Source organism: Engraulis encrasicolus, chromosome 22 (genome assembly GCF_034702125.1).
Source record: "Engraulis encrasicolus isolate BLACKSEA-1 chromosome 22, IST_EnEncr_1.0, whole genome shotgun sequence".
Taxonomy (NCBI): Eukaryota; Metazoa; Chordata; class Actinopteri; order Clupeiformes; family Engraulidae; genus Engraulis; species Engraulis encrasicolus.
In genome coordinates, this window is record NC_085878.1 from 26,457,070 (window position 1) to 26,477,101 (window position 20,032).

Here is a 20,032-nt window from a genome sequence, read left to right on the forward strand (position 1 = left end):
GCATTTTGTGGGCACTTCCAGTGGGAACTAATGCAAGTGGCTTGACAGGTATGTATGCGGATGGCTGTGACTGGTTGAGCATCACTGCAGTGTAGAGCATCACGGTAGCAGGCATAGACAGAGGCAGATACGGAGACGGAAGACTGAGGCAGGGTCTGAGCCAGGCACTGAAAAAGGCACCAGACAGACAAACAGACTGACAAACAGACAGACTGACAGACAGACTGACAAACAGACAGACTGACAGACAGACAGACAGACAAGGTCATACTGGAGGAGACTTGAACCTCAGGCTCAGGAGAGAGTAATTGTTTTATAATCCTGCTCTGCAGACTGACTTTCCGTATCTCGGGCCGAACAATATGATGTCCTTTCTTCTGGCCGCACTGGACAGACTCACCTACTTCCTGTCCCTGATTGCCATTTGCGTTAGTGTGTCTCACAGCTGGCTGAAATGAGATGATGTTGGCAATATACGGACTTAAATGATGCGCCTCAGACCTTTACATTATCGAACGACTACATGTGAACTTGACTTCTTCTGACATGACATGCCTCCTGCTTGGATCTGATTCCGAATGACATTGCTTGCCTGCTAACCACGTCTAGTAAGTATAGTGCACTGTGATATTGTGAAGAAGACGGGGGGGGGCTATAGTTAGTGATCTTTGCTGGCCATGACTTGAGATATCCAGACCTCATCGGACCCCTTTGCTTGTGGGCACTGAACTGGAATAATGGACACTTTTCCCATCCATCCCTAACAGGTGAGATTTAAGAGAGAAGAGAGAGAAGAGAGAGAGAGAGAAGGCGAGTGGTCTGCATCTGAGACAACGATGGAACCGCACGCTTGGCTCCGAGCTGTCCATCTGCTAGTGATGGGGCTCTCTGCTGTGATTGCATCGGAGGATTTCGACTGGACCAAGACTGACAAAGGAGCTTTCTACTTTGGGACCTTTCCAGCCGGTAAAGTAAAGAAAAAAAAGCAATGACTAGAACAGATGACTCAAAACGTTTGACATTATTACAGGACATGCTCTTTAGTGGAAAAAAAGAAAGCTTTAATGTTTCAGATTTTTTTAATCAAATGCATTTGCTTGTTTGCTCGGTCTGAGGCCTTAATTTGTTTGGCCTTTGTGGCCTATTTGGCCATTTTGTTTCATTGTACCGGGAATAGTACAATGGCGATAAATGTCTTGAAGTCTTGACGGAAACAAAACAAAAGAAAACAAAAAACAACAAAAGTGAAACCATAAAGCTTGTCTTATCCTTGTCTTGTCTTGTCTTGTCTTGTCTAATCTTGTCTGGTCTTGTCTAATCTTGCCTTGCCTTGCCTTGCCTTGTCTTGTCTTGTCTTGTCTTGTCTTGTCTTGTCTTGTCTTGTCTTGTCTTGTCATGTCTTGTCTTGACTGTGATGCTGCCCAGGGTTCTCGTGGGGGGCTGGGAGCTCGGCCTATCAGACGGAGGGAGCCTGGGACAAGGACGGCAAGGGCATGAGCATCTGGGATGCCTTCGCCCACAAGAGGGGCAAGATCACCTTCAACGACACCGGAGACTCCTCCTGTGAGGGCTACTACAAGGTCAAGGTGAGATGTGACATCATCTTCATAGGATATGTATGGGCACATGTTGTACAGTAGGTGTATACAGTAGGCCTACATATTGTTGTTACATTATTGTTACAGTATATTTGGGAATACAGCATGTACATTGGGCTAGATTGTTATAGGAAATACAGTACTGCCCCTCATACAACTGGTAATGTAATTACAGACAGTGCATTCAATCTACAAAACAACAGCTGGCCAATACCGACATTAAGCACTGGTATAAAAATGTTTCGTCTAATTCTATATATCCAATCACAAAAAGTCCATTGCATTGATAACATAGCCTGATGCAATACTAACCTCATCTATGCAAACATTTCATATTTGACCCAGCTGTGTTTTTGAAGTGTGTCCCCGATGTCCCTTTTTCAGGATGACATTGCCCTAATCAAAGACATGAGGCTAAACCACTATCGCTTCTCAATCTCCTGGCCTCGGATCCTCCCAAACGGAATCAGATGTGAGATTACAATACATGCTGAGATTACAAAACAAGATGGTGCCTGAGTGACGGCTCCGTATGCACCTCTTTGTGTTCATGTCCTCCTCTTCTTGGGTGTCTCTACAGCACAGCACATAAACGAGAAAGGACTCCAGTATTACGATGAGCTCATTAATGAACTGCTAGAGAACCGGATCACCCCGATCGTGACGCTCTACCACTGGGATCTGCCACAGGTGGGTCACACCATACTCTTTTGTAAAAAATATTTTTGGGTCTTTTTTTTTTTTTTGATTTAAGATTTTTGTAGGGGGGTCTTTTTTGACTTAATTAATGACAGGATAGTGTGAGAGATGGACAGGAAGCGAATAGGGAGAGGGACGGGGAGGGATCGGTAAATGACCCGGGCCGGGAATCAAACCAGGGGTCGGCCGCATAGCAGATGAGTACCCTACCGGTTGGCCATGGCAGGACCTTTTTGGGCCTTTTTATGCCATTATTGTGACAGGGCAGTAGTAGAGAGACAGGAAATTAGAAGAGAGAGAGAGAGAGACGGGGAGGGTTCGGCTAATAACCTCGGGCGGGAATCGAACCTGGGTCACCGGTGTAGCAGTCGTGTGCCCAGCCGATTGAGACACAGCTTGGCTGGGCCACACAGTACACTTGAGTGCCCAGACCAGTCCACTGCCAACTGCAGAGAAGTGAGACAATAAGCAGCTTTCACTTCACTAGCGAGAGAGAAGATGAATGTGCTGATGTTTGGAGCGGGCAAGATAATTACATGGGTGTGTGCTATTATGGCTGAACTATTTGCTATTTGGAAAGGTGTAATTAAAAATCAATCAAACAAAACCGTTCTGTTTCTCTTTCTCAATAGGTCTTGGAGGATAAATATGGAGGATGGCAGAATGTCAGCATGGTCAGCTACTTTAATGACTTTGCCAATTTGTGCTTTGAGAGATTTGGTAATAGAGTGAAATACTGGATCACGTTCAGCAATCCATGGGTAAGTCATCCTGATGGAGGTTTTTTTACGCTTTTGTTGATTTCTGCTAAAAGCAACACTATGAAATTGGTTTTCACAGCGTCTCAGTGATATTTCAGTGATATTATCCAATGAAAAATGGATTCGTATGCCAGCTTCAAATTTATTTCGCTGTAATGTAGTACTATGAAAGGCACAGTAGACAAAGCTGGCACAATGAACAGGCCTCTTTTTCTATCTGGGAAAGCGTTCAACCCTTTGACACATGTTGCCACACAGCAATGTAAATGTGAAGGCCACATACTGTACAATGTGACAATGAGCAAGAATTACGAGTAATAAGACACCAGCCCTTCCAATGACAGTATTCAAGCAGTTAGGGTTGCAGAGAGACGCTGCAGTAAATTGCCGGTTATAGGCTTGCAGACACAATAGTGTAAAATGCTGGTTATATTCTATACAGAGTTAAAGTAAATATAGTTTGCGGAGGTGGAATTTGCGCTGTGGCATGTCAGAAGTAGAAAAAGAGCTCCCATTTTGCCTCCTTTTCCCACAAATGTCAGGATAATTATGACTTATATCGGTAATATTGTTGTTTGGAGCTTCACCAACAATGCATGCGTGAAATCTATTATTGCTTGAGGGATCCCCCCTGCAATATTGTGTGGGAAGAGGACAGAAAAGCTATTGTGTGGAATTGCAAAACCACTGCGAGGCAAAGCAAAAAAAATGTATGGCAAGGGAAAGCAAATTCTTTGTGATTACATACCATTACATTATGGTATATTGCTGAAATAATTTTGAAGAATGGGGGAATATAACTCAGTATATATATATATATATTACATATATAATACAGTATACAGCACAATAAAATTATGTTTCGGTATCTCACAAGTGTGTCTACATCTCTATAGATGTGGATTTTTGAGTTCATCAGAAGTCCATGACTCAGTTCAGGGTTCAATGTTGTTCTTTGTCATTTGAGCATAAACGCATAGTAACGTGTGCAGAGCTCTCAGGGAAATGGAAAGACATACAAAGCTATAAACACACTAAATGAAATATTGCACATGGCGCAGAGCTGTGCTTATACATATATGAGTAATATGGCATAACTAAGTATGCATAATTTATACTTTATACTGATATTTTCAGTAGGCCTATATACTATGTGTATATCTTTCTTTTCTTTCTTCTCCTTCATAATGCATGCGTATTGTGGTTGCAGTCTGCAGCAGTGGAGGGCTATGAGACAGGCGAGCATGCACCTGGACTCAAGCTCAGAGGCTCTGGGGCATACAAGGCTGCCCATAACATGATCAAGGTACCACACCACATAACATGTCAAGCACACACACACACACACACACACACACGCGCGCGCGCGCGCATGTACACACACATGCGCGCTCGCATGCACACACGTATGCACGTATACACGCACAGGCACACAAACACACACACACACACACACACACACACGCACGCACGGATGTACACACACATGCGCGCTCGCATGCACACACGTATGCACGTATACACGCACACGTACACACACACACACACACACACACACACACACACACACACGCACGTACACACATGTGCGCGCTCGCATGCACACACGTATGCGCGTATACACGCACAGGCACACAAACACACACACACACACACACACACACGCACGCACGGATGTACACACACATGCGCGCTCGCATGCACACACGTATGCACGTATACACGCACAGGCACACACACACACACACACACACACGCACGCACGGATGTACACACACATGCGCGCTCGCATGCACACACGTATGCACGTATACACGCATACACACACACACACACACACCATACAGTATATAGTATTTTGGTACAATCCTGTCTTCATTCTGTGTTGCTTGACTGTGTTTTTCAGGCACATGCAAAGGTTTGGCACACTTATGACACCCAGTGGCGGAGCAAACAAAAAGGTAATCAAGAGCTCCAGCTGTAGAATTGAGGAACGGCTTCAATATCCACAGAGATAATAAAGGGATTGTTTGAAGTATTCTAGATGGCTAGTCAATATTTTACAGCAGTGAAACACTGAGGTTTCTGGACAATCTTATTCAGATTTCAGTGTACATTACTGCATGGGTGGGTATGGAGTGTACTATCTGATGATTTTATGTCTAAACATAGTACATTATCTAAACATCCGTATTTCTTGCCCAAAAGTCCAGAATGCATAGCCTGATAAACCAGACTAAATGTGAGATTGGATGTGTAATTTAAAACAAAAAAATTGCCGCCAGCGGGTGGCGCTAGTTTACTAGGCTACAGAATGCACTGACTTTCCTTGCTTTAATCAAGGCACTAGCCAGATGAGTTCAAACAAACCCACAATCACACAGAGTAAGAGAATAAAGAGTATAGGCATACCTTATGATGTGCTGAGAGGAGACAAGGCAGGTGCATGATGGGTAATCTCCATTTCAGGTCTGATAGGGATCTCCCTAATGGCCGACTGGGGTGAGCCGGTGGACATCACCAATCAGAAGGACATCGAGGCGGCGGAGAGATACGTGCAGTTCAGTCTGGGATGGTTTGCCACGCCACTCTTCAATGGAGACTACCCGCAAGTGATGAAGGACTACATAGGTGAGATAAGATTCATTTAGAAAAAACCCAGCAGACTAAATTGGGAATGTAAATCTTAATGTAACACCAAGTAATTCTTTCGTCCTTAGAATAATAGAAAAATTATTTCAGAGTACCTCTAGACTACCTCTGCCACCAATGTACAAAGGAAGTTGAGTGTCTATCTCAAAATAAATTATAAGGCGTTCCTCCTCCAATGTCTAGGGCAAACAAGGGCAAAAACTATTTGACCTTTGAGCCATTTTTCCAATGATGCCAACTTGATTATAACTTTTTGTATGAGAAGCCGTGGCGAGGCCTAATAGGGAGCTGTGGCCTAATGGTTTGAAAGGTGGTCTTGGAATCAGAAGGTTGCAGATTCAAACCCCATATCAGAGGAAAGAATGATGGTGATTTCCTACAACCTTCTCCATCCCTGAAGCAGCCTTTAACAGGCATTTCTCCAGGGACTGAAAAAAATACCCTGTACCTAAATAACTGGAAGTCACTTTGGGGAAAAGTATCTGCAAAGTGTAACGTAATGTCCTGGTGACTCCATGCTCTGCGTGCATGAAACTCGATGAAAAAAAAACCCACATTTGTCAGGACATCATCACTCATCAACAGGATGAGTGGCAGTCACTTTGTCAGGCCTCTGCCTGGTGCAATGTAGGCCAACTGTAATGTGTGCAGGAAGGAAGAGTGCCCAGCAGGGCATGGGGATGTCTCAGCTGCCCACCTTCAGGGACTGTAACTAATACCCTGTACCTAGAAAACTTGAAGTCACTTTGGACGAAAGCAAAGTGTAATGCAACGTATTGTCCTGCTGAACCCATGCCCTGTGTGCAGGAAGGAAGAGTGCCCAGCAGGGCATGGGTGCGTCCCGGCTGCCCACCTTCACGGCGCAGGAGAAGAGCTACATCCGGGGCACGTGTGACTTCCTTGGCGTGGGCCACTTCACCACGCGCTACGTCACGCAGAAGAACTTCCCCGCCAGCAGGGGCAGCAGCTACTTCACTGACCGAGACCTGGCCGAGTTGGTGGACCCACGCTGGCCCGACCCCGGCTCCGAGTGGCTCTACTCCGTGCCCTGGGGCTTCCGGCGCCTGCTCAACTTCGTCAAGGTATAGAGGCTACTGTGCATGAGGACCAAAGAAAAGAATAACCCCAGACCAATCAGACAAGAACAACAAATATTTGTCAGTGTGAATACATGACACACAAACAAAAATCAGGAAATGGAACTCAAATTGTATACAGTAAATGCAGTAGGCAAATAGCATGGCCTCCTTTTCCTGTGCTTTGGCTGCCGTTAATAAACGTAAATAATGGTAGAAAAACAAAGAAAAAACCATCATCCCACACACAAAAATTGTTTAAGCCATCACACACAACAACCAGGTATGGGGACGGTGCCTTTATCAGGGTATCTCAGTCGATTGATCATGATTGGCCTTCTGTATTCTGACCTCGGAGGAGGCGGACGTGTTTTTCTTAGCTCTTCCCTCTCCCTATCTCCTATCCTTCTCCCTGCTATGCACTCTGTCTTCGTCTGACTTACTCTGCAGAGGCTCCCGCTGTCTTTTTCTCCTGAATTTGAAATTAACAATGGATTTGGTCAACTGGTCTATCAACGCAATTGACACCATCTTTTCGAAGATCAAAGTGGGTTCGGGGGAGCCCAACTGTCCAGACGGGACATCGGCAGCTGGCTACGTGATGGACCCGTGGGGGAAGTGGCGCATCATGTGTCTTGCTCCGATGGACGTGGAGGACATTGAAGATTTATACATCTTTGGCTTTCTGGTGACAGGCTTGTTGGGAATTGGATTACTCTTGGGCCTGATCTACCGCAACTGTACGAGGATCGCAGCAGCTATTATGGGCCCCAAGCTGCGCGGCTTGATTGATAAGGTGGGCAGTGAAGTTCGAGCACAGAATGTGGTTGTGAATCGCGCTTTGGAGAGTTCTGTGGCTGGTCACCGTACGATGGACAGACTGTTGGAAGGGCTTGTGGCCGTACAACGCCACCTCGAAGCTATGGATCGCCGCATTGATGGACTTGTCGCACACAACCGCCAAATTGAATCGATCGGGCTGGAGGCAAAATTGTTGGAAATTCATCTGTATTTGAGACGTGTGGCCAGTCACATGCGTATCCCTGCAGAGCAGTAAAAAGGAATGCCTGCAATAACCCAAACATGAATCTAATCTGTCTTTGGCGCCCCAGCAAATCAGCGACCTGACCTAGGTCAGGACTCATCTATCTCTCCCTGGAGGACAAGCAGTGTCAGGAGACTCTGCCTCCCTACCCATCACAATGGACACCTGGTGTTTGTTTTGGACTTGCTGTGGACCAGGCCAAGGCCGTCTCTCAGGCGGATAAGATCTGGTGCACAGTGGGGATAGGACTACCCAGTGCCACCCCCCCCCCTCCCTCAACTTCAACGCGTCCTCTGTCTTATCTGCAACCCCTCTCCCTTCCCCATCTCCAACCCCCCCACCCCCACCCCCCGGTTCATACGAATGTTTGTCTCTACTGCTTTTTTTTGCTAAAATATGAGGTTTTTTTTTCATCTATGCCTTGATGTTAACTCTATAATATGAAGACATGGACAATTTTTTTACCCTCATCCTTTCCCAATGTGTATTAAACTTGAGCCTAGGTGGTGGAGGTGTGTTAGTGGCAGCGCCCGTATGAGCAGCGGCCCTGGGGTACATGTACAGTGTATTCTAAAACGCAATTTCGTTGTCAAATTTATTTGTCAATGACAATAAAAGCTCTTGATTCTTGATTCTTGATTGAATTGTTTTTTTCCGCTTGTGTTTGTTTCTCCTCAGACCCAGTATGGAAACCCAATGATATACATAACTGAGAATGGCGTGTCAGAGAAGACGGCGTGCACAGAGCTATGCGACGAGTGGAGGATGCAGTACTTTAGGGAATACATCAATGAGATGCTGAAGGGTAAGGTCAAAACCTCTTCTGGGTCACTCTGACTGACAGTGCATGTATAATTATTATCACACACATAAAATATTTTAGGATAGACCAGCAGACCACACTGAAAGAATAGGGTAGCAATGTCAACTAACTATACAACGGCCACATTCACCGAATTCCTCTTAAAACTCCTTCTCTCCACCAATAGCAATAAAAGATGGCGTGGATGTGAAAGGCTACACTGCCTGGTCTCTGCTGGACAAGTTTGAGTGGGATGAGGGCTTCTCTGAGCGGTTTGGCCTGTACTATGTGGACTTCAGGAGCAAGGACAAGCCCCGGTACCCCAAGGCCTCGGTGGAGTACTACAAGCGGATCATCAAGTCCAATGGCTTCCCTAATCAGAGAGAGGTGAGACGGAAACAATGATGTTACTGTATGTATTGTCCCTAATAAAATGGAGCATCTACCTGCAATTGGCTAGGGTTTGCTGACTGATGCTACTTAGGGTTTCCTTTCAAGTCAAGTCAGCTTTTATTGTCACTTTCATCATAGGCACAAGATATACAAGGAAAAATGAAATTACGTTTTCTCTCTATACCATGCCAGGACAAGACATATACAAAACTGAAATTTTTCAGACTGACATAAAGTGCAAGACAGGACAGGTATCCGTGATGGACTGGTAACAATGGACAATAATAAATACAGTACAAATGAACATTTAGCATTTAACGTTCAACATTTAACATTCAACATTTAACATTCAACATGTAACAGAGATAAGATAAATAAAGAATGTAAACACTAGGGCCTACAATAATAGAAATAATAACAGTGAAAGTAACAGTATAATAACAGTACAAGTGGTAGGTTCCAGGACTGAGGTAGTGCAGGTAAGGTGCAATCCCTGGTACAGTGTGTGTGTGTGTGTGTGTGTGTGTGTGTGTGTGTGTGTGTGTGTGTGTGTGTGTGTGTGTGTGTGTGTGTGTGTGTGTGTGTGTGTGTGTGTCTGTGTGTGTCGTGGGGTAGTGCAGTACAGTCCAATAGTGGAATACAAAAAGTCAAACTGTGCCGTCCAACATGGTCCTTTCCACCATTGTCTGACAAACAACCTGCATATTTCAATTAATGATTGATCAGTTTCATTCACTGTCCATGGAAACTGTATTTTATCCCCTGGATAGATCATCAAAAAACGGGACAATCAGGGAAAACTAGGACAAAGTGGCAACACTAATGTTAACTGCTAGTAATCGCTATCAATAGAATTACAATGTATAATGATTCATAATAAGGTATAATAGAAAGTTGTATGCATAGGCCCTACGGTATAATACAATCATTCTGTCTTTTGTCTGATGTTGTAACACAGGTGGAGAACTGGAGGAGGAAGGCCACAGAAACATGTTCATCTAGCAATCAGCTTCTGGCAGCAGGTACGTAATGACCCTTTGCACAGTCACCAGGGATAGATCTATAGGGAGGACAAGCAGGGCATTTCCCCCTGGGACCAGGGCCCTCCCGTATTGGTGGTGGGGGCCCTATTGTGACCATGGCAAGTCGTATGGAGGGCCCTATAAGTGTCTTGCCCTGGGGCCCTATGTGCAATTGTTCCGCCACTGCACCTCACCTCTCTGAAGGTTGTGTTATGAAGGATTATTTCTTTGCGTATCCCTAAGAGCCCTTGAGTATAAGACATCAAATCCCGCATCAATTTGAATGATAATGTACGTGGTCAGATTCTTCTGATTTACGATTTTACCACTTTGACTCAGATATACAGGCCTAGTATACGTTGGTCTATCTTATGTTTATGTGCAGATCAGCCTGTTTCAACTCAAGTATTTCCTTATTTTTTTCCATCTGGATCAATAAAGTATCTCTACAACTAATAGCTCCCTACTCCATCCATCTAATTTCCTTTGCTTACCTCTCCTCTATCCACCTAACCCAATGTATCTCTACAGTATTTTCCTCTACTCTCCTCTAACTCTCCTCTATCCTAACGTGATCCTGTCTGTATGCCATGGCTGTGTTCCAGACCCCTTGACGAGCCACATGGAGATGGTGACGGAGATCGTGGTGCCCACCGTGTGCACCTTGTGCATCCTCCTGAGTGCTATCTTCCTCATGTTCCTACTGCGAGGACGACTCTAGACTCCCTACATACAAGATCACTCCTCATCCTCTCCTGTCCCTTTACCCGCAACTGTACATCTGTACCATTTTTTTATTTTATTTTTTTGTCTTCACATTGCCTCTGACCACACAGGTGTCCATTTATTTACCAGAATTGTATAAAGAAGAAGTAGAAGTACTTTTACAAATGTAATTACAACACTAGTGGTTTGATATTACAAAGTTGAAACTATGTCATATTGTACCACTAGTGTAGTTACATTTGTAAGAGTAGCCTACTTCTACTTCTACTTTATACAACTCTGCCATTTACACGATTGCCTCTGGGATTTTTCAATAATGCAAAAGAATGTTGACTTTTAAGTGTAGCTTTATCTTTTGGCAAGGAAGAGGACGGCTCAGCAAATTCAGTGTGTTCAAGTTTATTTTTCACAAAGATGACACCCATCCGATCCCCCCTTATCCATGGTCTGGTGTAGTTCAGATTTGATGAGATGTTTGATAAGATGTTGGGTGGGTGAAAACAAAACAATGTTCTAATGGATGAAATTGTATGGGTTGAACAATAACTCACATAAATACGCAATGCAACATGTGCATTTTTATTGGAAATATAGAAATAGCGAAACCCTCCTGTCAGAGCACCATCCATTGTGTAAAAATACACCCAATTATTAAATGTTTTTAAAACGAAATGTCGTCACTGGTTTATTTATTTATTGTCTTCTTAGAGACACAGGAATGTCTGTTAAGGAATTTCCAGGTTGAATGAGTCGGTGTGGCTATAATAAAAATCTGGGGCTGTAATAAGCTAATGAAATCTGCTAAACACACCCAGCCCAGTAGAGGGCTATCGTGTGCATGTTGGCTGTTTGACCACACACGCACTTCCAGGAGAGCAAGAACCGGGAAAAGCTGCCGCTCAATCAAGGTAATAAAGAAGATAGTTTTAAAAACAAATGCAAGCAACTTTAGGAATATTTCTAATTGATGTAACACAATAGTAAATGCCCAGTTGACATGCGATATTGTTTAATCTCAGACGGCAAGGTATACTGAAGAAATAAGAAGGCAAGATTAGCCTCCCGCCTTTGGACTTGCCTAAGGTTAGCTACTTAGCAAGTCAAGTGCTTTTGCATTGACTCCTTTTATTACTTACTGAAAGTGATGTCGTTGTCATAAAGACTGTTCACTGCCATGTATATGAATAACATTTTTGTTTTCCCATTAGTTTTGGTCATGATATCGAATATGGTCCCAAACAGGTACTTTTAGCTAGCTGCTGTTGTTTGGCTACCTACAGCAGGGCTATGTTAAATCCGTGCCCATCCTCCAGGACCCCCACGTTTGTGATTAATCAGGCAGCTTGTAGTGCTAGACTAGTTGTGACAGGCCTAGTGTGTCGTTATTGCAAACGTGCTGGCATATTGGACTAAAACCTGTACTAGAACCTTGCCGCTTTCCTTTGGTGTGTAGTGTAGTTAACGAAGTTATTTTCAGTAAACTGAAGTCTCCTCAGAATGCTACAACTGCTGTGACTTGGATGAAACGTCAGACAAATGCCGTTTTGTTGTCATCATCAGGTGTCATCCTCAAAATTACGCACATATATACAATTTCTGTTCTGCCTAGTTCTTAACCATGCATCAAGCTTCCATTATATTAGATATGTAATGTAATGATTCTCCCAGGGTACTGGCTAGCTGAGTTGACAAACCCACCTGTTTGTTGTGAATGGCCTGATAGGGATCCTGGTGCGCCATGCTTGACCCACTGGAGAATGGACTCTTCGACATCCCCGACTACGAACTAATAGAAGATGAGGCATTCCCTCCCCTCCCTCCCCCCGGGTCCCCTGGACAGGAGGAGAACCAAGAAGAACCATTTGCAAATGGTAAGAGCAGAGTGTACACAAAAAGTTAGGGATATTTAGCTTTCAGATGAAATGTCAAAACAAATCTAAAAGGGAAAGATACGATAAAAAAACGTCATTGTCTGTTACACATGAAACAGAAAATTGTCTTTTGGCCTGACTTCAGTTATTCTCACTGACATTAAACAAGACATGACAGAAGACAAGACAAGACATGTATGATGAGGCTGTATAGCTGTCACTGTTCCTGTCTAATGGCAATGAGGTTGTACCAGGAGGAGATATTGAAAGTAAGGACTGGTTCGATGAGGCCCAATTATGTATCTCCGAGTTCAAGCACAGTCATTAGCTGTTACTTTACACTAATTCACTTGAAACTAATTAGTTTTCTATCAATATTTAACTGCTAGCCAAATGTCCCTCATAACTTTTTGTGAACACTGTAATATAAAGGGTGTGTGTTACTTTTATCAGGTAAAGATATTTGAGCAAACAGAGAACTTTTTCTAACTGCTAACTTGATGTTGACCTATTGTGAAGGTGAGGAGGAGGGAGGTGAGGAGTCGAAGCTGCCCGAAGTTCCTAAGAGAAAAACCGTGAAACGGCCACAGCCTAAACTGGACTCTCAAAGGTCGGTCAGTTGCCACATGACCATATAACAATAGGCTTTTCTAGTATTTTTTCTTATTTATTAACTTTAACTAACGACAATTGAGTAACGATTTCCTTCAACTTTTTGTCATTCTCTTAAATGACACCAAACATTTTCCTGGTGTACGGTACTTTTCACTGCTTAATGTATGTGTCCCTGTTAGCGAAGGCTGACTTCAAATGTGGTTACTCTCCTTAGACTCACCTCAGAAAGGGGACTACCAGCTCTTCGAGGTCTGTTTGACAACGTTCACTTTAAAGGAAAAGGACATGAGGTAATGGACCCACTCATTTTCCTGGCTCTCTTTCTCATTATCTCATATTTGTGCTACCCCCTACTAATCTCAACTCCTAAGAACCTAACCATATAATTCGTTGTTACATGTTGACAAATAGCAGGTGAATTAGTCCTGGCTGTGTCAATTAAGATTAAGTGACTCCACCAGTGTCGTGATAAATGACATTAGTTAAAAATGCACTGATCTCAGGTGCATGTCTTGTTGTACAGTACGAGCTGATTTTGTACGTTGCTTTCTCGACTGCATCATGATTGCTCTTTGATAGGTCCATCTCGCCATGGAAGTCACATGGTATACATATGGATCAGGAAAAAATAGGTTGCTTCTACTATATTTGTAAGGAGGTTTGCTAATTTTTCTGTTGTGTTTTGTTCTCTGCACATCCAGGCGGATGATCTGCGGGTCCTGATGCAGAGGATGGAGAACTGGGCCCACAGGCTCTACCCCAAACTCCAGTTTGAGGACTTCATCGACAAGGTTGAATCCCTAGGAGCCAAAAAAGATGTTCAGGTGAGCTCAATGATGTGCAAGACAAACTAGTACAGTGAGTCCAATAAGTATTTGAGCCCTTGCTGATTTTGCCGGTTTGCCCACAAATAAAGACAAGATCAATCTATACACATAATGATAATATGTATTCTAACATGGAGAGACAGAATATCAAAAATAAATTCCAGAAAATAACTTTAAAGAATATATATTAATTTATTTCTATTTAATTGAGCAAAATAAGTAGTTGACCCCTCTAGCTAAAGAAGACAAAGTACTTTGACGAAGTCTTAGTTCTCTAGCACAGAGGTCAGATGCTTCTTTTAGTTGATGACAATGTGCATACAGTAGACAGAATTTTTGCCCATTTTTCTTTGCAGATTATCTCTAAAACATTAATAGTTTGTTTGTGGCTGTAGCTTAGCAAATGGGAGGTTCAGTTCCCTCCATAGAATTACTATATTGTTAATGTTTGGAGACTGTCTAGGCCACTTTATGACTTTAATATGCTTCTTCTTGAGCCACTCATTCGTTGCTTTGACTATGTTGCATATTATTGTCATGTTGGGAGATCCAAAAATGGCCCACCTTCAGTCTAGTGGTGGAGGGAAGGACGTTTGCACTCAGGATTGCACGTATAATGATACCACTTCCATGCATGATGGTGAGGAAGGTGTTCTTGGGATCATAGACAGCGGTTCTCTTTCTCAAAACACGTCGAATTGTGTTAATGCCCAACAGCTTGATTTTGGTTTCATCTGACTACAGCACATCCTTATCATATCCTAAACCAGTCTGATATTCGTTGGCAAACCTCAGGTGGGATTGCACAGGTTCCTTCTGAAGTAGAGGTACCATGTGTGCACTACAGGATTTTAATCCTCTGTGGCATTAAATGCTACCAATAGTTTTCTCATTGATTTTGGTACCAGTAGCTTTGATATCATTGCCTTGTTCATCCCGTACAGGTCTAGGGTGCTTTCTTTCTGTTCTCATGATTATCGAATCCCTACAAAAGGTCAAATCTTGTATAGAACCCCAGACAGGCTGATGGATGGTCATTCTGTATTCCTTACATTTTGGAAGAAATGCACCAACCACAGACATCATATAGGAAGACTAGATGCGTCGTCCGCGTTCCCGTCATGCAAGTCGAACGTCCGCGCATGGCGGTCATGTTAGCGCAGCCTGCAGGCTCAACCAGTTGCAGTGAGTTTTTGGTGTTGTATACTCTTCAGATGGCCATAATTCCCTCAAATTTATATCGATTTTCGAAAAGGTTGTTTTTTTATACAGTATAAAAAAATCCAAACGAAAGTATATGTTGATACTGCATAGTGATGCATATTCACATTATTATATTATATTACATTATATTATAATGTTCATAGGTCTAAAATCATGTATAATATAATTCAGTAGGCTTATTCAGGTAATTAAATAGATCCCATAAACAAATGCACAAAGTCATCTTTTATATTTTAAGTAAAATAACAAATAAACGTTCACTTGTAGTCTACATTCTACTTTGGTTTCGACAGCTCCACCTTGTGTTCAAAATGAGTCTTGACGCTAAAACCATCCAGATAGAAGTAACTTGTTGCGCTGTAGGCTAAATCTCTCTTCCAGTACGTCATCTCTGTCGTCTATAATTTGATGCAATGAATTTATCCATGCCGTCAACGTAATGCACAGCAATGGTTAAAATGTGTATTTGCTGTAGGTCTATCTAATTTTTTGGAGGGAAGCATATGCCTCTCTTGGGCGTTTTACCCCAGTCTACACTTAAGTTTTAAGGAGCCCTACCATTTATAAACACATGTCAATATTTCAGCGAAGCAACAGTATACAATTTTAAGTATCCCAACGTTTCAACTCTTCAGTTTACTTCAGGTGTAACGGAGGGTCTGTGGAGAGTTTAGGCTGCGCTAATATGGCCGACCTGTGCGGACGTGCTTGAAATACGCGATGACGTATCTAGTCTTATTATGATGTCTGTGGCACCAACAGTTGGGTCCTTAATATCCAGTCTCTTTCTTATGTACCCCATTTAATCTGTCTTCAGGTCTAAAATCTTGTCCCTGATATCCTTTGACCACTGTTTGGTCTTTCCCATGCTGGTGAGGTTGGAGTGTGATTGATTCACTCATACTATGGACTGATTTTGCTGATTCAATGTGTCTTTTATGCATGTTAGTGTGTACAGGTGTCTTTAATTCAGATGACAAGTTGATTGGAAGAGCCTATCTGGTCTGTGGGCCTGGAACTGTTATCAGTTGGTAGGGCATCAAATACTTATTTTGCTCAATGAAATAGAAATAAATTAATATATATTCTAAGTTAATTTCTGGATTTTCTTTTAAATATATATTCTGTCTCTCCATATTAGAATACATATTATCATAACATTTATTGACTGATCATGTCTTTGTTAGTAGGCGAACCAACAAAATCAGCAAGGGATCAAATACTTCTTGGACTCACTGTAGAGTTCAGATTGGTTAAATTACATTACATTTTACTTAATGTTACTATATTACATGGGTTAATTGAGAGGCTGCTACTTATTTGCCACTATATTAAGCTATGATCTATCATCGTAATATAACCTTTGGTATGTTGTGATTACTGTAAGTGTTGACCTTTGTGTCTCCAGACCTGTCTTAAACGAATACGACTCGACATGCCCCTCACACATGAGGACTTCATTGGCAATGAAGGTAAGACAAGTGAAGCCGAAAACAACACCATTGGTTATCATTAATTCATAGGTACAGCAGATGTGTGATCTAAAGGGAAAGATGTGGTGATTTGATCAGTCTATTAGAGCCCAGTCATATTTTTTTTTACTTCCCAGGCCTAATGAGCCAATCAGAAGAGGTGGAGGAGACTTAGGCATCCCATAGAGATCTGATTTGACTTGCTGACTGTCTGCACTATATTCAGGACTTGTGTCAGTGTCTGTTTTTGTACAACCTCGTCCAAATGTTATCACACGCACCCTTGAGGTTTGGTAACTTTTAGAAGATTGTTTCCAGTTCAGAATGCACGGCTCTCCGCTATCCAGTCAGCTCAATCCCAAGTCCCATGTTTCAGAACAAACGTTCAATTATTTGAAGCAGTGCCAAGAATGGCAGCTGCAATTCCTCTCTGGCGATGTCATACACTAATATTTAATAAACCTATTTGAAGGCCTTTTGAAGTTGTGAAATTAGACCGGCATTAAATCATTAAATCCATTCTTCCTTTACATTTAAAAAAAAAAAACTTTGTTATATTTTTGTTTTTCAGACGAGCAGCCACAGCAGGATCGTGTTCCCGATGACCCCTTTGATGACATAGCGTTCCCCGACGGACCCATACATTCTACGCCCGCCCCCGTCATCCACTCCACGCCGGCCCCCGTCATCCACTCTACGCCGGCCCCCGCGCCCGTGTCCCTATCTGAGGAGCAGCGGCAGCGCATTGAGCTGAACAAGAAGCAGGCCTTAGAGAGACGACTGGCCCGAATGCAACAACAGCAGCAAGGTAGTGCCCTGTCAAATATATTATTTTTGCTGACGATCAATGATAATATTAGAAATGTAGTAAAACAAGATCAACAGACCCAAGTCATATGCAAATGCTTACAAAAGCAAAACTGTTTCTGACGGATGAACTAACATGTGTCTAAAAAGATGACAATTCAAATCCTAGGTCGTCAGTGGATTTTCTTTAAGAAATGTCAATCCTCTTTGAGTATACATTCCAAATCCATGTGTCCTGATGATAAGCTTGATAACCAACCATGATGGTGTATGGCTTTGGGATTCTCCTCTACAGGTGACAGCCAGTTGAACACCAGTGCTGCTGAAGGGGAGGGGCCATCCACATCCAGTAGTGCCTCCTCTCAGGCCAATCAGGAACCACAACAGAAGGAGCCAGAGCAGGAAGTGGATGCAGAACAGGAACAGGACAATACAAGCTCCACCCCCAATGTAGCAGCATCAACAGAGACCTCCCCACCGCCGCCCCAAACTCAACCTCCACGTGCAGACTCTCCACTATTTGATACTGAGGGGGACTCCCCAGCCCCGAAACTGACCAATGGGATTGAGGATGACAGTGATTGACAGCACCCATAGACCCACCCCCTTTCACCTTGCCACAGCCTTTTTGCCATCAACTCTGCCTGGGCCGCTGGTCTGCCTTGTACATAGACATTAAGATTATGCTGTAATATTGTACAGGTGCCTGCCGTTTGGGTCCAGCGGCCACAGTTCAGCCATTCTTCATCACACCACATCATCTCACCTTAATCAGTACTCTGTCGTTAGGCTCGTTGGAAATCATCTTTCTGGCCAGTTTGGCTTCCTTAAGTCAATTGCCGCATTTCTGACGGTGCATTGCTGCACAATCTGCGCATAGCGCATTTCAATGCATTTTTTTCTAACCAGAATGCATTGTAATTTTGCATTGCACATGCGTGCTGCTCAGATTGCGCAGAAATGTGCTGTCAATCACGAACGCGGCCAAAGCAATGTGTGGACTTCAATTGGTGACACTTTTTTTTGTACAGAGCATCCCTTTTCCACATCTTGTGTGGCCTTCCCATCAACATAAGGTTGGCCAGAAACGTCACAATTTTTCAATCAAGTCCAGAAGCTTTGAGCTTGCCAGTCAGACAATTTCAAACAATCCTATTCAGTACCAAGCCAAACACGTCGGCAGCATCACCTGCTTTTGCAGCTCCAGAGGTATGTGGAGGCAGCTGTTGATTTCTCATTCACCTCAAAGGGCCTTAAGATGAACCTCAGGCAGACAGGCTGCAGTTGGTTCCTCTGCTGCCTGAAAGTGTTTGTGTTAGCACACGGTTGGTCTCACAGTTCAGTGCCAGAAGTGCTGCTGCCGTTGTGTATACAGTGATGCGTTTAAGAGGACCCTGAAGAGAAATCTTACAACTTTTACTGTCTTCAAATGTGTCCGAGTGGATTATTTTTTTCCCCGGATTCAGTGTTGTGTTTATTGTGTTCTCTTGTACTTTCAAATAAAGATGTTTTGTTTCTTCATGTAAGCAGCTTCTGTGTAATTTACAAGGATTTGATAAAGTCTTTGCTCCTTGGTCAGTTTTTTTATGAAACATTAAGCAGCAGGAGACTGAAGTTTTGTAATGACATAATTCAACATACGACCAGTGTTGGTCATAATTCTCTTCCATGTCATGGTTGACAAAAAATACACGTTAGGTTCTTAACAGGTTTTCAAGTCCAGTTGCTTAGAACTTCAGTTCTGTACTGTCTCATATTAATTTTTGTGTCTATTGACAACTTGTGATTTTTTTTTGCACACCTCAGCTGGCAGGTGTGTAGGAGACACATGGATTAATAATCAGACAATTTAAGAAAAAAAACTCCTGTACACTGACCATTTTCCTGTTTTCTTTTATACGGTACACAACATTTTGGTCTTAGACCTTCATCAGGTCAAGCTCAAATTGTGTGCATTTATTGAGATGGGGTAGGGCTGGGAAATGACTAGGGGTGTAAATCACAGCCTCCATGACGATACAATGGTATTGATTTCTTAAAGCAGGGATTCGATTATTTTCGATACTGAAGAATGCCCCACGAGTCGATACGATATGATTAGACTTTTTCCAATTACTTTTCCACCTCTATTAGGTTATGGGGCTAGGGCATTGGACAGGGGCCAGCGATATGATTTTTTTAGATACTTAACAATTCCCCGTGATATGATACGATCTGATTAAATCGTCGCCCGTAGGATCGATGCATCGATATATTTCGAGTCGACTATTATTTACACCCCTAGAAATGACCCAGGCCAGACTCAAACCTGTAGGTACCCATGGACATGGCAAACAGTCGTGTGCCTTAGCACCTTGCACTGCAGCATCCTCTGTCTAAGCACAGTCTTCCAGAGGAGGTAGTTGTAACAGTAATAATAAACATGAAGAGACATGAAATAGA

The 20,032-nt window shown here is 43.0% G+C and overlaps 2 protein-coding genes across 3 annotated transcripts; both read left to right on the forward strand.

Annotated features, from left to right (window-relative positions):
- The first annotated feature begins 836 nt into the window (after nt 1-836).
- On the forward strand, nt 837-10,769 carry lctla (lactase-like a). Its single transcript, XM_063188249.1, has 13 exons — nt 837-966; nt 1,426-1,586; nt 1,983-2,070; nt 2,179-2,288; nt 2,930-3,058; nt 4,269-4,364; nt 4,965-5,019; nt 5,528-5,689; nt 6,518-6,792; nt 8,510-8,636; nt 8,821-9,020; nt 9,985-10,048; nt 10,654-10,769. Exons 1-13 carry the CDS (start codon nt 837-839, stop codon nt 10,767-10,769), a joined length of 1,713 nt encoding a protein of 570 aa, XP_063044319.1.
- Nucleotides 10,770-11,606: 837 nt separating this feature from the next.
- tipin (timeless interacting protein) lies at nt 11,607-19,116 on the forward strand. 2 transcript variants are annotated; one of them, XM_063188832.1, is made up of 8 exons: nt 11,607-11,682; nt 12,498-12,645; nt 13,165-13,255; nt 13,475-13,550; nt 13,962-14,084; nt 16,720-16,783; nt 17,355-17,591; nt 17,886-19,116. In XM_063188832.1, the coding sequence occupies exons 2-8, from the start codon at nt 12,513-12,515 to the stop codon at nt 18,173-18,175; spliced, it is 1,014 nt and encodes a 337-aa protein (XP_063044902.1). In that variant the 5' UTR covers nt 11,607-11,682; nt 12,498-12,512; the 3' UTR covers nt 18,176-19,116. The 2 variants fall into 2 exon arrangements, with proteins under 2 accessions (XP_063044902.1, XP_063044900.1); XM_063188830.1 differs by lacking the exon at nt 11,607-11,682 and adding an exon at nt 11,794-11,857.
- The last annotated feature ends 916 nt before the right edge of the window (nt 19,117-20,032 follow it).

Bases quoted from the DNA above. Each gene is read 5' to 3' on its own strand.
- lctla (XM_063188249.1), top strand. From the start codon at position 837: ATGGAACCGCACGCTTGGCTCCGAGCTGTCCATCTGCTAGTGATGGGG. The intron at 6,793-8,509 runs GTATAGAGGCTA...GTTTCTCCTCAG, and splicing joins GCCTGCTCAACTTCGTCAAG to ACCCAGTATGGAAACCCAAT. The intron at 10,049-10,653 runs GTACGTAATGAC...GCTGTGTTCCAG, and splicing joins CAATCAGCTTCTGGCAGCAG to ACCCCTTGACGAGCCACATG.
- tipin (XM_063188832.1), top strand. From the start codon at position 12,513: ATGCTTGACCCACTGGAGAATGGACTCTTCGACATCCCCGACTACGAA. The intron at 13,256-13,474 runs GTCGGTCAGTTG...TACTCTCCTTAG, and splicing joins CCTAAACTGGACTCTCAAAG to ACTCACCTCAGAAAGGGGAC. The intron at 14,085-16,719 runs GTGAGCTCAATG...TTGTGTCTCCAG, and splicing joins GAGCCAAAAAAGATGTTCAG to ACCTGTCTTAAACGAATACG.